At 54.8% G+C, this 12,545-nt stretch overlaps 1 protein-coding gene across 1 annotated transcript in view; it reads left to right on the top strand.

Moving 5' to 3' along the window:
• GALNT17 (polypeptide N-acetylgalactosaminyltransferase 17) overlaps positions 1–6,736 on the top strand; it is a 207,028-nt gene extending 200,292 nt beyond the window's left edge. Inside the window, exons 10-11 of the mRNA XM_039732914.1 lie at positions 2,685–2,852; positions 3,974–6,736. Coding sequence (XP_039588848.1) covers positions 2,685–2,852; positions 3,974–4,102 — 297 coding nt within the window. The 3' untranslated portion in view covers positions 4,103–6,736. The remainder of the gene's footprint in view (positions 1–2,684; positions 2,853–3,973) is intronic.
• The last annotated feature ends 5,809 nt before the right edge of the window (positions 6,737–12,545 follow it).

Genomic DNA, 12,545 nt, shown 5'->3' with positions numbered 1-12,545 from the left:
CAGGGGACTGGCTCTGCCCATTTGGGACATCTGGGTCATTTCTGCCTCTGTGACAGCCAGAGGTGTCTCTGGTTTGTCTTTGCCTTTATGCAGCTTTTTCTTCCTGCAAGACAAGAAGTGTCATCAGAGAACCATGGAATGGTCTGGATTGGAGGGACCTAAAATTCCATCCAGTGCCACCCCTGCCATGGCAGGGACACCTCCCACTGTCCCAGGCTGCTTCAGGCCCCATCCAGGCTGGCCTTGCGCACTGCCAGGGATCCAGGGGCAGCCACAGCTGCTCTGGGCACCCTGTGCCAGGGCCTGCCCACCCTGCCAGGGAACAATTCCTAATTCCCAATATCCCATCTAACCCTGCTTTCCATCAGTTTGACCCCGTTCCCCTGGGTCCTGTCCCTCCAGTTTCTGATGCAGGGTCCCTCTCTGGCTTCCCTGGAACTCCCCAGACCCTGGAAGGTGCTATGAGGTCTCCACACAACCTGCTCTTCTCCAGGTGGACAGTCCCAGCTTTCCAGCCTGGCTCCATAGAGGAGGTGCTCCAATCCCTGAACTTCAAGGTGCCCCTCTGGCCTTGCTCCAACACTTCCATGTCCTTCCTCTGCTGGGGGCACCTGGGTGCTCTGGATTTGGTGCTCAGATGCCAGTTCAGCTGAGTTGCATGGTTGAAACCCCTCTGGCAGGCTGAGAGCACTGTGTGGCTCAAGGCTGGGCCCATCAGCACATCCAGGGGTGGCCACAGGATGGGGAAGGGTCTGGAAGGGAAACTGTGGGAGGAGCAGCTGAGGGCACTGGGATGTTCAGCTGGAGGAGACTGAGGGGAGACTCATCACGGTTCCATGGTCCTCATGAGGGGCAGAGGAGGGGCAGACACTGATCTCTGCTCTGTGGGACAGGGACAGGACCCAGGGAACAGCTGGAGCTGGGCCAGGGCAGGGTCAGGCTGGATTTCAGGAAAGGTTCTTCCCCCAGAGGGTGCTGGGCACTGCCCAGGCTCCCCAGGGAATGGGCACGGCCCCGAGGCTGCCAGAGCTCCAGGAGCTCCAGGGATGGCCAGGGTGGGATTGGTGGGGTGTCTGTGCAGGGCCAGGGATGGGCTGGGTGATCCCTGGGGCTCCCTTCCCACTCAGCATATTCTGTGATTCTGTGATTCTGTGAGTCTGCCTTGCAAAGGGCTTTGGGGACAGAAGGGCACATCCTGCCCAGGGAGGGTGAGATGGGGCAGCTTTGCCCCCAGAGCAGCTGTGGCTGCCCCTGGATCCCTGGCAGTGCCCAAGGCCAGGCTTGGAGCAGCCTGGGACAGTGGGAGGTGTCCCTGCCATGGCAGGGGTGGCACTGGGTGGGCTTTGCTGTCCCTCCCAACCCAAACCATTCCAGGATTCCGTGATCAGCGTTTGGGCTGCTCCTGACCTCTCCTGTGGGGAGCACCTGGCAAAGGAGCATCAGGGAGAGGTGAGGAGCTCAGGGCCTGCTCTGATACACAACATTTTCACTCTGGGTGTAACTCCAGCAGCACCTGGGAGCAGAGCCAGGCCCAGCCCAAGGGAGCCGGGCACCCTGACTGGTTCTGGGGTCAGGAGCTGCAGTCTGACCCTGTTACATTGTTTTAACTTGATTTCCAGTGTTTAATTATTACAGCCCAGATAACCCAAACTCCCAGTGGGATTTACTGCCTCTTCTCTGGCATCTGGATCACAGATATGCTCAGTTAATTAACGTGCTGAATCCTCCTTATTTGTCTGCTGGATAATGGCCTGATTCATAATTTAAATAAGCAGCTGTGGAGATCTTTCCCTTGAACTATAAAAGGCAGGACACTGGCATTCCTTTCTTCTCACTCCAGAATTTAAATGTGTTTAGGGAAATATTGTGGTGGCATTCCTTGAAGTGGAGGAGTCCTTTGTGTGCCCAGTGGCCCCAAGGGCGTCACCCCTGCCCACTGCTCCCATCCCACCTCCCCTGGCAGCCCTGGGCAGTTGGATCCCATGGGAATGGCCAGGGTAGCTGCAATCCTGGGCCTTTCCCGAGGGCAGATCCAGGCCCCCATCCCAGTTCTGGCCCCTCTGCTGGTGCTGCTGCCTGGTTGGAGCCCTGGAGGCTGTGCCAGGCACACAGAAGCCCCAGCCAAGGCTGGCTCACCCAGCAGGGCCAGCCAGGCCAGCTGGCTCCAGCTGGAGCCCAGAGAAAACCATCCATTGCCCCATCCCACAGCATTCCAGGAGGCTGCTTTAAGGCTTGGAATTATTCCTACCCCTTCCTGTGTCTCAGTTCCTCACCTGCATCTGGAAAAAATAAAAACCCAAGCAGGGATAAAAGGCTGCAGAAGGTTGGGATTTATTCCTCCCAGCTCTGCTTTCCTTTCCTGTGCATCCCCACACAATGTTCCCAGGGGCTCTCTGTTGTCCTGTCCCTCTGTGCTGATGTTCTGAGGTGCTGAGGGACTGGACTCCTTAGGAAAGGATGGAATATCAACCAGAGCTTTCTTCGTGTTCCTGGGAGAGGACCTGGGGGAGATGGGCATCTGTGGCTTTGCTTTTACCACATGTGAGTCTCCCCCAGCTGATCCCAGCTGTGTGGGGCTGCCTCAGAACTGCTGCTCCCTCTGGCCAGCTCTCCAAGAGGTGCCACATTCCCTGCTGGAGCAGTCTGGGAGCTTTTACTGACACGGAGTTTCTGTGTGTCCCCAGCTGGCTCGCTACACCAAGGAGGGCTTCCTGCACCTGGGGGCCCTGGGCACCACCACGCTGCTGCCCGACACGCGCTGCCTGGTGGACACGGGCAAGAGCCGCTTCCCGCAGCTGCTGGACTGTGACAAGGTCAAGAGCAGCCTCCACAAGCGCTGGAACTTCATCCAGGTGTGTCTGGGGCTGCCCTCGGGGCTCCTCTGTGTGGTAAAAGGCGACCCCTGACGAGGGGAGAAAGTGATGCGTCTGACTCCATTGATATCAGAAGGCTAATTAATTACTTCATTACACTGTGTTATTCTATACTGTATTGCATTACATCTGAACTGAGTCTGCACACGCACTCGGCTCAGCTCAACTGCCCAGAATCTCGTGACTGGCAGCTGACAGTCCTGAGGATTCAGTTGGTCAGTGAATGAAAACACTCACGCCAGAACCCAATTACCAGTTCCCTTCAGGTGAACAATCTTCCATGATGCATTCCACTCGTGAACAACAAGAGGAGCAGCAACTGAGATAAGAATTGGTTTTTTTTTTCTCTGAGGTTCCTCACTGCGATTCCCAGAAATGTCCTTGGGAAGTTGTGCCTTGCTTTTGTCTGTGAAGAGAAACAGCCACACCTCTGCTGTGTCCCGAGCCCTGGCTGGGACACAGCCCCTGGGATGGGGTGGGACAAAGGAGAAATGGTGCCATGGCACAGCAAATTCCAGCTCCTGGGGCAGAGGGAGGCGGTTAAGAGGGATCAGGGCAGCATTTCAGGACAATTTCTAATCAGTTTTCCCTTCTGGTAGAAGAAAGGTGGGTCTGGTTATGTCTGATCTGCCAATGACTTCCAGATTCCTTTGTTTCTTGCGGATGAAGAGTGAAATTCCTTCATGCTCTTTTGTCTCAAAGCAGAGCGTAAATAACTGTCTTGGTTTGAACAGACAGGTGTCTGCTAAGGAAGGCAGGAGCCTCCCTTGAAATGGAAAATGCAAAACCCCAGCTCTGACAGAGGGTGACAGAACACACACATATCTTACAGCCCAGGACAATAATACAGCTTTTACAGAAGGGTCCCACTTCCCAGCAGCTGTGGGATTTAAAGGTTACATGTGTTCCTTGGGTGCTTTCAGGGACAGGGAGTCACTCACTCCATTTATTTGGGGAATTATTTTATTGTTGGCATTGCATTCCCACCCAGCTGAGTGTCCCTTCCAGCAGTGCCCAGGGCTGCCCTTCTGGTCCTGCTTTGCTTCCCAGACAATTAATATCTTCATTTTTCCATCTTTTCCCATCTCCCCTGACTGCAGAACGGAGCCATCCTGAACAAGGGCACGGGCCGGTGCCTGGAGGTGGAGAACAGGGGCATGGCTGGCATTGACCTGATCCTCCGCAGCTGCACGGGGCAGAGGTGGACAATTAAAAACCTCATCAAGTAGAGGCTGAAAGAGTCAGGGAAGTCTGACTTGAGCCACGGCTGAGGGAACTGATCTGCCTGGACTCCTTTGGAAAGGATGGAATATCAACCAGAGCTTTCTTCGTGTTCCTGGGAGAGGACCTGGGGGAGATGGGCATCTGTGGCTTTGCTTTTACCACATGTGAGTCTCCCCCAGCTGATCCCAGCTGTGTGGGGCTGCCTCAGAACTGCTGCTCCCTCTGGCCAGCTCTCCAAGAGGTGCCACATTCCCTGCTGGAGCAGTCTGGGAGCTTTTACTGACAGGGAACTTCTGCTTTCCCACACAACTCCAAGCTCTCCCAAAGGGCTGGGGAGGTTTGTACCATGACCCTGGACAGACCTGCCTGGCAAGTGTGGAAACTGAGAAGCTTGGGAGAGGAAAACGTTCCCAAGCCCCAACGGAGGCGACTTTGAAGGATGTGATGTTTTGCTGAGTCCTTGTTCCCTTTTCCCTTTCTTGCCCCTGCATCCAGCAGCCCCTTCCCTGAGTTTTGGAGAAGCAAAACATGCCCCAGCAGCTCCCAGGGATCTTTCCAACCTCTGATCACAGAAGTTACCCAAAAGAATGCAGTGTAACAAACCCCCTGACCTCCCCTTGCCCCCTCTCCATCACCCACACGCTGCTGGCCAAGCCAGCACCTCCCTCCATAGAAACCCCAAAGGGGTTCCCTTGGGCATGGCCTGGGATGTCTGCCTGCCCTTCTGGGTGACAGCAGGGATGTGCTCAGAGGCTTGAGCACCCCTGTCCTGCCTGCTCAGGCCTGGCCAAGGTCCCCAGAGTCACTGCAGCCCTTCCTGGGCTGTGGAAGGGACAGGGAGGGAGGCCAAGGCACCAACAAATGGCAGCTTGGCTGAAATTCTTGGCCCTGAAGCCACTTCAGGCTTGTTGCTCTGGTGGAGGGATCTCACCTGATTTATTTTTGGCTCACAGTAATCCTGGCTACCAAATCTTGGCTGCCAAATCCACCTGGGAGTCCTCTGCTTGGGGCCCTGACGTGTGGCTGCCAGGAGAAGGGAGAGAGGATCCTGCAGAATTGCTGGACGTGGGTGGACACAGGCTTTGCTCAGCAGGGAGGAGAAACCAGCCCATCTCCTGTCCTTCTCCCAGAATAATCCTCTTTGTGGCTGCCCTCTGGCTAGGGTGCACTAAAATAGATTAATATATGAGATGGATGTGTAAATATGTTTCCCAAGCTGGGATGTGCACAGAGTCCTTTGCTGCAGAGCACTCATGCCTGTCTTCCATTTGCATCAGGATGAAGCTCCCTGGATGTTTAACGAGCTCAATTTCCAATGCCATGCAGCAGGTTTATAACTGATGTTTTAGTAATTTATTGAACAGAAGCAGATCTATTTCATTGTTCCTTCTACAGCAACTAGCATCACCTAGGACTGATTGTTCATTTAGGCTTTACAAGGCTCCCTCAACCACTGGGGCTGTCTCTGGTTTTTCCCCTGCCTTCCTTAATGAAGTAAAACCTCTTAGTTGTCCTGACCTGCAGAGTAGAGAGTCAATGTCGAATTTTGCTCTCTTTTTCGCTGTTGCATCACCCCTTGTGTAATAAATTCGAGCACTTCCAAACCCGAAATGACCACAACTCTGTGGATGCATGAGCCAGCTCCCCCTGCCTTTGTTGCTGCCTTCTAAGAGAAGCAATTTCCTGGTGACTCCAGGACACCCTGAGGGCTTTGAGACCCCACAGCTCTGGTCCAGCTGGTGGAATGCCCTTAAACTGAGCAAATATTGGAGGGAGAGACTGTGTGGGTCAGGATAAGCAGCCAGACAGCCCCTGGATGTTGCCTGTGCTGTAATTCAGCCCAGCTCGAGCCCTGCCAGTGCCCAGGGTGGCAGCAGATGGCTTTTGTCACATGTCACAGGGGTGGGGTGAGGTCCCCAGCCCCATCTGCTCCCACAGCAGGGCTGGATGGGAGGTGTGGCTGTGCTGGGCTCCATCCTGGCTGTGCTGAGCCCCTGGCCAGCAGGGCCTGGCTCTGTCCCAGCCCCTGCCTGTCCCCGGTCCCTCTGCGATGGCCGCGTGTCCCTGGTGCCACTGCCAGGTGGCACAGACACCCGGGGACAGCACGAGGAGCCTGCTGCTGCTGAGCCCTGGGTGCTTTGGAATGTTCAGGCTCAGGCCTGCCTTTCCTTCGTGCTCCAGAAGGAAAAGCAGCCCCTGAGCCAGCAGCAGGAAGGGAAGGTGGAGATGGACCCTGGGCTCCAGGAGCCTCAGCTGGGGCAGAGCCCCGGGGAGGTGTTGGCCCCTTCTCCCTGCTCCAGCTTCCAAACCACTGGAAACAGGAGCAAAATCAGGCTGCAAAGTGGGAATTTCCTCTGCTGTTCTGCCCTGACACGGTTTGTGACTGCAGGGTGACCCCGGGAGAAATCTGTCTGAGATCTGGGTCTCGTTGTTGCATCTCGCTTATCTCTAATCATCTGTTAATTGCTTTAAGAAGTGATCTCCAAGTGATTCTTATTAAATATCTGGTTTGAGCCTTGACTCTTCAGTGATTTTCAAAAGATTCTCTGCTGCTGAGATACAGAGGCAGTCATTCCTCTCGTTACTCATTTAATAGAAAAGTGCTGCTGTTTTAATAAAGCTTCCATTTTTAAAAGAAATGGAAATGAAGGAGAGATCAAGAGAGATGGTGAGCACAGATTAACTCCTATTCCATCCATCCCTGCTGCTGCCACTCACCAGGATGCCAGTTACACCCCACAAGCTGGAAGGAGATGTGATGTGGCCAGTAAAACATCACTTGCATTCCCCAGCCCAGGCTGGCTGTCCCTAAATGTTCCTGATGCCACCTGGAGCTGGGGACACTCCTTGAACCCATTCCTTCCACCCATGTTCTCCTGAGGTTGGTGCTCTCCTGGGGGGAGGGAAGGGTCTCTGTGGGGACACCTGTGACCAAAGGGAGCTGGAGCACAGCAGGTGAGTGTCACCTGGGCAGGGGCACATCCAGCCCCCGCTGGGCTCTGGAGCCACAGGGCTCTTGCAGGATGGCACAGGATGGAAACCTGAGCCCCTGTGGGGAGCATTTCCCACCCAGGGGCAAGATCCGTGTTGGAAAATGGTTCAGTCTGCTTCAGAGCAGATGGAATCATGGAATCCCAGAATGGTTTGGGTTGGAGGGCCCATCCAGTGCAATCCCAATCCCTGCCCTGCTGCCCACACTGGGATCAGCCCAGGGCTGGGGGTTCAGGGCTGGACCATGGCCAGTGTCACCCACAGCAACCCCAGGGCCCTCTCCTGAGCTGCTCCAGCTGCTCATCCCAGCCTGGATGGATCATGGGGGCTGCCCCAGTTTGAACTTGGCCTTGCTAGACTTCCTGATATTCCCAAGGGCCACTCCTGGATCTCTCCAGGTCCCTCTGGATGGCCCTGTCTTCCAGGGGTGTCAATGCACCCTCACTTGGTGTCACCTGCTGAGGGTGCCCTTGATCCCTTCGTGTGTCATTGATGGAGATATTTAAATACCACAGCCCCAAAACTGACCCTGAGGACACCACTGGTCACTGATGTCCAGCAGGACTCTGAACCATTGACCATGACCACGACCTCTGCAGGCAGCAGGGACCCCTCCTCTGCAGGAGCTTTGTCCAGAAGGTTCTCTCTAGTCCTCAAATCACACGAAACTCTCATTTCAACACTGAAAGCTGAACTCATGGCCTCCCAATGGCAAAGCCTCTGCTCGGGCATGGAGCCATTTGGGCACTGATCCACTGCTCATGGCCACAGAGCTGAGCACTCCAGGGTGGAAAGGGGCACTGGGAACTCTGCAGCTCCTCCTCGCAGATGGGAAGCCATCCTTGCTTGGGTTGGGACTGGGAAAAGTGACTGTGGCCATCAGGAGTCTCAGCTGGATTCCCAAGGACAGTGGGATGAATTCACAGAATCACTGGGTTGGAAGAGACCTCAGAGTCCAACCCAGCCCCAACACCTCAACTCAACCCTGGCCCCCAGTGCCACATCCAGGCTTTGTTAAACACCCCCAGGGATGGTGACTGCACCACCTCCCCGGGCAGCCAGTCCAGAACTTTATCACCCTTTCTGTAAAAAACTTTTCTAATATCCAACCTGTATTTCCTTTGACTTGATGAAGGATGGAGGCCTCTCCCCTGGCACTGCCCAACTTAAACAATCCTTCAAACATCAGAAATACTTTGGGCCACTTTAGGGACAGAAATAAACCCTTCCAGTTGAGAAATGTGGGGGCTGAGCTCATTTTACTGCAAGGCCAAGATCTTGAGGGGTGGCTGGTCCTGAGTACTGGGGCCAGGGGGTTCCTGAAATCAATGTTCTTATAAATCAAAAAATTCCCCAAATCAATGGTGGCTTTGATGATGGTTGTGTGGCAGGAGCCCCACAACCCCCCGGAGCCAGGGGAGCTCCTCAGCTCTCTCAGGAGTTCAGGGAAGTTCCCACTGCTGGGTTGGGAATCTCAGCTCTGCCTTTGACAGCAACACAACCAAATAAAATCACAGAAATGAGGAGCTCCAGAGCCCAGCAATGTCCAGCCATGCAGGAAATCCTGTCAGAGCAGGTGGGTCCAGTGTCACACCCCAGAGGATGAGTGTGACAAACACTGCCCATCTCAGCTGCTCCTCACCCAGGAAGGGCTCAGGTGGGGATTTATGGCAGGGAAAAGGGCAGTTCCCATTTCCTGCTGGGTTGGGTGACTCCTGCAAACCCCAGCTGGGAATTTGGCCCAGAGGCTTTGGATCCTGCGTGGAGCTGAGCTTGGCTGTGCCCAGGGCAGTGAGAAAGGCACAACCTGGGGAGGGGCTCCTGCAGTGCCAGATATTCCTTCTGGGATATTCCTTCAGGGCTCACTGCCTGGAGCAGTCACCCTGCTCCTCTGTGTCAAGGGTTGTTCCTCTAACAGAAGGCAAAGAGCAGGGAGAGAGATGGGATAACCCTGGGAGCTTTCCACAGGAGGAATTCTTGTTTCAATCCCACCCGGTGTCTTGGAAGTGTGAGGGGTAAGAGCTCTCCAAATGTCTTTCCTGGCTGTTGTAATCCCAGGTTTTATTGTTATGGGCAAGAACCCAGGCAGGAATTAATTTCTGATTGTGCTCTTGGAAATGCAAGCCTGGGGGGAATGATCCAGAGCGGCACAAGGGGCTGAGCTGAGCTGCACTCAGCACCGAACCAGTGGCAGCAGCTGGATTTTGAGAGTGGAGGAGCCACCACAGGGATCCTTCCAGCCTCCCGAGGTCCCACGAGGAGCTGGGGTGTTTCCTGCCACTGGAAAGAGAGCCTGAAGCTTCATCCTTGGAAAACTGGCTCAGGAATGCAGCTCTGGCTACCAGGACAGGGCCCAGGGATCCTTGGCAGTGCAGGAGCTTCCTGAGGCTGTGGAGATGCTGAGCTGGGAGAGCTGTGGTGGGCATGGCCTTGGCTGGCTCTGGAGAGCACCCAGCTGCTGCCAGCCACCCTCCATGGCATGGCAGGGGGAGAAAATCACATGGAAAATTCCTAGGGCAGGAGAGGGCACTCACCAGGCACCACCATGGGCAGGATACTGATTTAGGGAACAATAATTGGATTAATTAAAATTACAAATGGGGTGGGTGGTGAGAGGCAAACTGAAAATCCAGGATCACCTTCACCCAGCCATTGCCAGCTCTGCCATTCCAGGAGCTGCAGGTGGATGGGATGGGCTTGGTCCACCCCACTCTGCCTGTGGATCCTTCCTCACGAGTTCCCCCTGTGCTACCCTGGGGTCCCCCTCATGGGATACGTCCCCCATGGGCCACAGCTCCTGAAAGAGCTCCAGGGGTTTCTCCAGGGGCTGCAGCTTCCATGGGGCATCTCCCCCTGCTCCAGGGGGCCTCCAGGGGCTGCCAGGGGTCTCTGCTCCCGCCTGGATCTCCAGGGGCTGCAGTGGCCCAGCTGCTCCATGGACTCTTGGGGGGATCTCTGCCCCTGGAGCAGCTCCTGCCCTGCCCTTGTCCCTGCTGGGCTGGTTCTCAGCCATGTCCCTCCCTCCCCTCTCCCACAGCAGCTGCACAGCCATTTTCACCCTTCTGCGAGGTGTTACCCCAGAGGTGGCAGCAGCTCCAGTGCTGGCCTTGGCCCTGGCACGGCTGCTTTGGAGCCAGCTGGACCCCAAAGTGACACTGGGAGGAGGGAAAGGACAGGACAGCTCGGTCTGGGGAGGGAGGGAGCACTATGGAGAGGAGGGATCACTGTGGAAAGGAGGGATCATTAAGGAAATAAGAGGTTATTATAGAAAGGAGGGGTCACTAAGGAAAGGAGGGATCGCCAAGGAAAGGAGGGATCACTGTGGAAAGGAGGGGTCATTAAGGAAAGAAGAGGTCATTATAGAAATGAGCGATCATTAAGGAAAGGAGGGATCATTATGGAGAGGTGGGGTTATTATGGAAAGGAGGGATCACTGTGGAGAGGAGGGATCATTGAGGAAAGGAGGGATCATTGAGGAAAGGAGGGGTCACTGTGGAAAGGAGGGATCACTAAGGAAAGGAGGGATCATTGAGGAAAGAAGGGATCACTGTGGAGAGGAGGGATCATTAAGGAAAAGAGGGATCATTGAGGAAAGGAGGGATCATTGAGGAAAGGAGGGGTCACTGTGGAAAGGAGGGATCACTAAGGAAAGGAGGGATCATTGAGGAAAGAAGGGATCACTGTGGAGAGGAGGGATCATTAAGGAAAAGAGGGATCATTGAGGAAAGGAGGGATCACTGTGGAAAGGAGGGCTCCTTCTGCCGTTTCTTGCAGAGCTCAGAGCATCTGAGGATGCTGCCCCTCGCAGGGGTCCCTTGGGGCAGAGCTGTCCCCTCTGCAGGGGAGGGGAGGGGACAGCCCCAGCTGGGGCTCTGCTGTCCCCTGCTCCCTGTGCCCCTGCCGTGCCCTCCCAGTCCCAGGGCTGTGCTGGGGGTGCAGAGGCAGCCCAGGGGCTGTGCATGCCCCCCCCGGGCTCAGCTTTGCCCCTTGCCCAGAGTCAGCTCCCAGGGACATTCACGCCCTTCACTTTCCACTTTGGTGCTATTTTGGTCCACTTTCCCTTTGTCTTCAGCGCTGTCTTGTCTCAGTTTTGTGTCTTGGGCTGCCTCACATTCCCTCTTTGTTCTCTGCAGGAGTTTGCTCCATCCCTGTCCCTGCTTGCTCCTTTATTCTCTGTGTGTTTTCCTTTGTTTGCTCCTTTCCCTTTGTTATTCCTTTTGATTGCTTATTTCCACTTCAGATTTTTTCACTCTCTCACATTCTTTCCTGTTTCATTTCTCTTCTTCTTTTCCTCTTGCTTTGTTTTCCCCTTATTCTTTTTCCCTCTCCTGATGGTTTTGTTCTTTGTGTGTGTTTGGATTCCTCCCCTCCTGGTTTCCTCCCCGAGTTCTCATTTTGGGTGGAAAACCAGCCTTTGATTAAATTTTAATCAAAGTGCCTAAAATCCAAATCCAAATCCTTTTTTTTCCCTCTTTTTATTGCTAAGAAGGAGACATTATCACAGCTCATGACAGCAACTGGTGCCCATCCTGCTGCAGTGCCTTGGCACAGGCTGGCAAGTAGGGATGCCATGGCCAGAGCCATGGGTTTTCCAGATTCCACAACCTCCCTGCCATGGGTAGGGGCAGACAATGGGTGGATCCTGGTTTCAAGCAGCAGAAATCCCTGGTGCTGGGGGACAGGTCTCTCTGAGGTGTGGGTCTGGATCACCCTTGGAGATCCAGGGGACAAAGGGATCAGATGGGACAAAGTGGATCTCAGGAGCCTGGATTTGCTACAGGCTGGGATTGTCTCTTTTTCTAATAAGGATAAAAAAACCCCAAACCCAATCTCTAATGGTCTTTATGCTGCCCTAGCTGAGCTGTTAAAGAGAGATCAGAAGAAATGCCTGCCCAAGTGCCCTGGGGTGGTGGGACTTCCAGGGGAAAACAAAGAGACTTGGGGCAGGAAAAGGGGAATCGAGAAAGGGAAATGAAGGGATCAGGGCCAGATCTGGCAGAGATGAGCACTGGGCTCATCCCTGGGCTGCTCCCTCTGGGATGGGGCTGGCTTTGGGCAGAGGAAGGTGCCTGACCCAACACAGGGACCTGGGAAGTGTCAGCCCTGCCGGGGCCACTGGGGCTGGGTTGGGAGGAGCTGGGCAGCTGCTCTGTCCCCAGGGAGCCCAAACACAGCCCCTTCCTGGGGGATTTTCATCCCATCTGGTCCTGAACTGCTTCCTCAGGCCCCCCCGTCCTCCCTGGCAGAAATGGGGTTTGTGTGTCCAGGTTGGAATGGCCAACCTGAGCCTTTCTCCCTTTCCCAGCCCTGACAGGGAGGCTGGATGGATTCTTTCCTTCTGTTCTTCTTTCCTGTGTTGTGTTTCTTCTGATCTAGAAAATATCAAGCCACAGCTCTGCGTTTACCAGCCCCAAACCAGAAGAACCCTCTGGTCACCATGGAATCACAGAATCCCAG

The sequence above is a fragment of the Passer montanus genome, unplaced genomic scaffold, assembly GCF_014805655.1.
Source record: "Passer montanus isolate IOZ18808 unplaced genomic scaffold, ASM1480565v1 scaffold81, whole genome shotgun sequence".
In the NCBI taxonomy this organism is placed as follows: domain Eukaryota; kingdom Metazoa; phylum Chordata; class Aves; order Passeriformes; family Passeridae; genus Passer; species Passer montanus.
The sequence above is the reverse complement of the archived record's forward strand: the minus strand, read 5'-3'. Positions and strand labels throughout refer to the sequence as shown.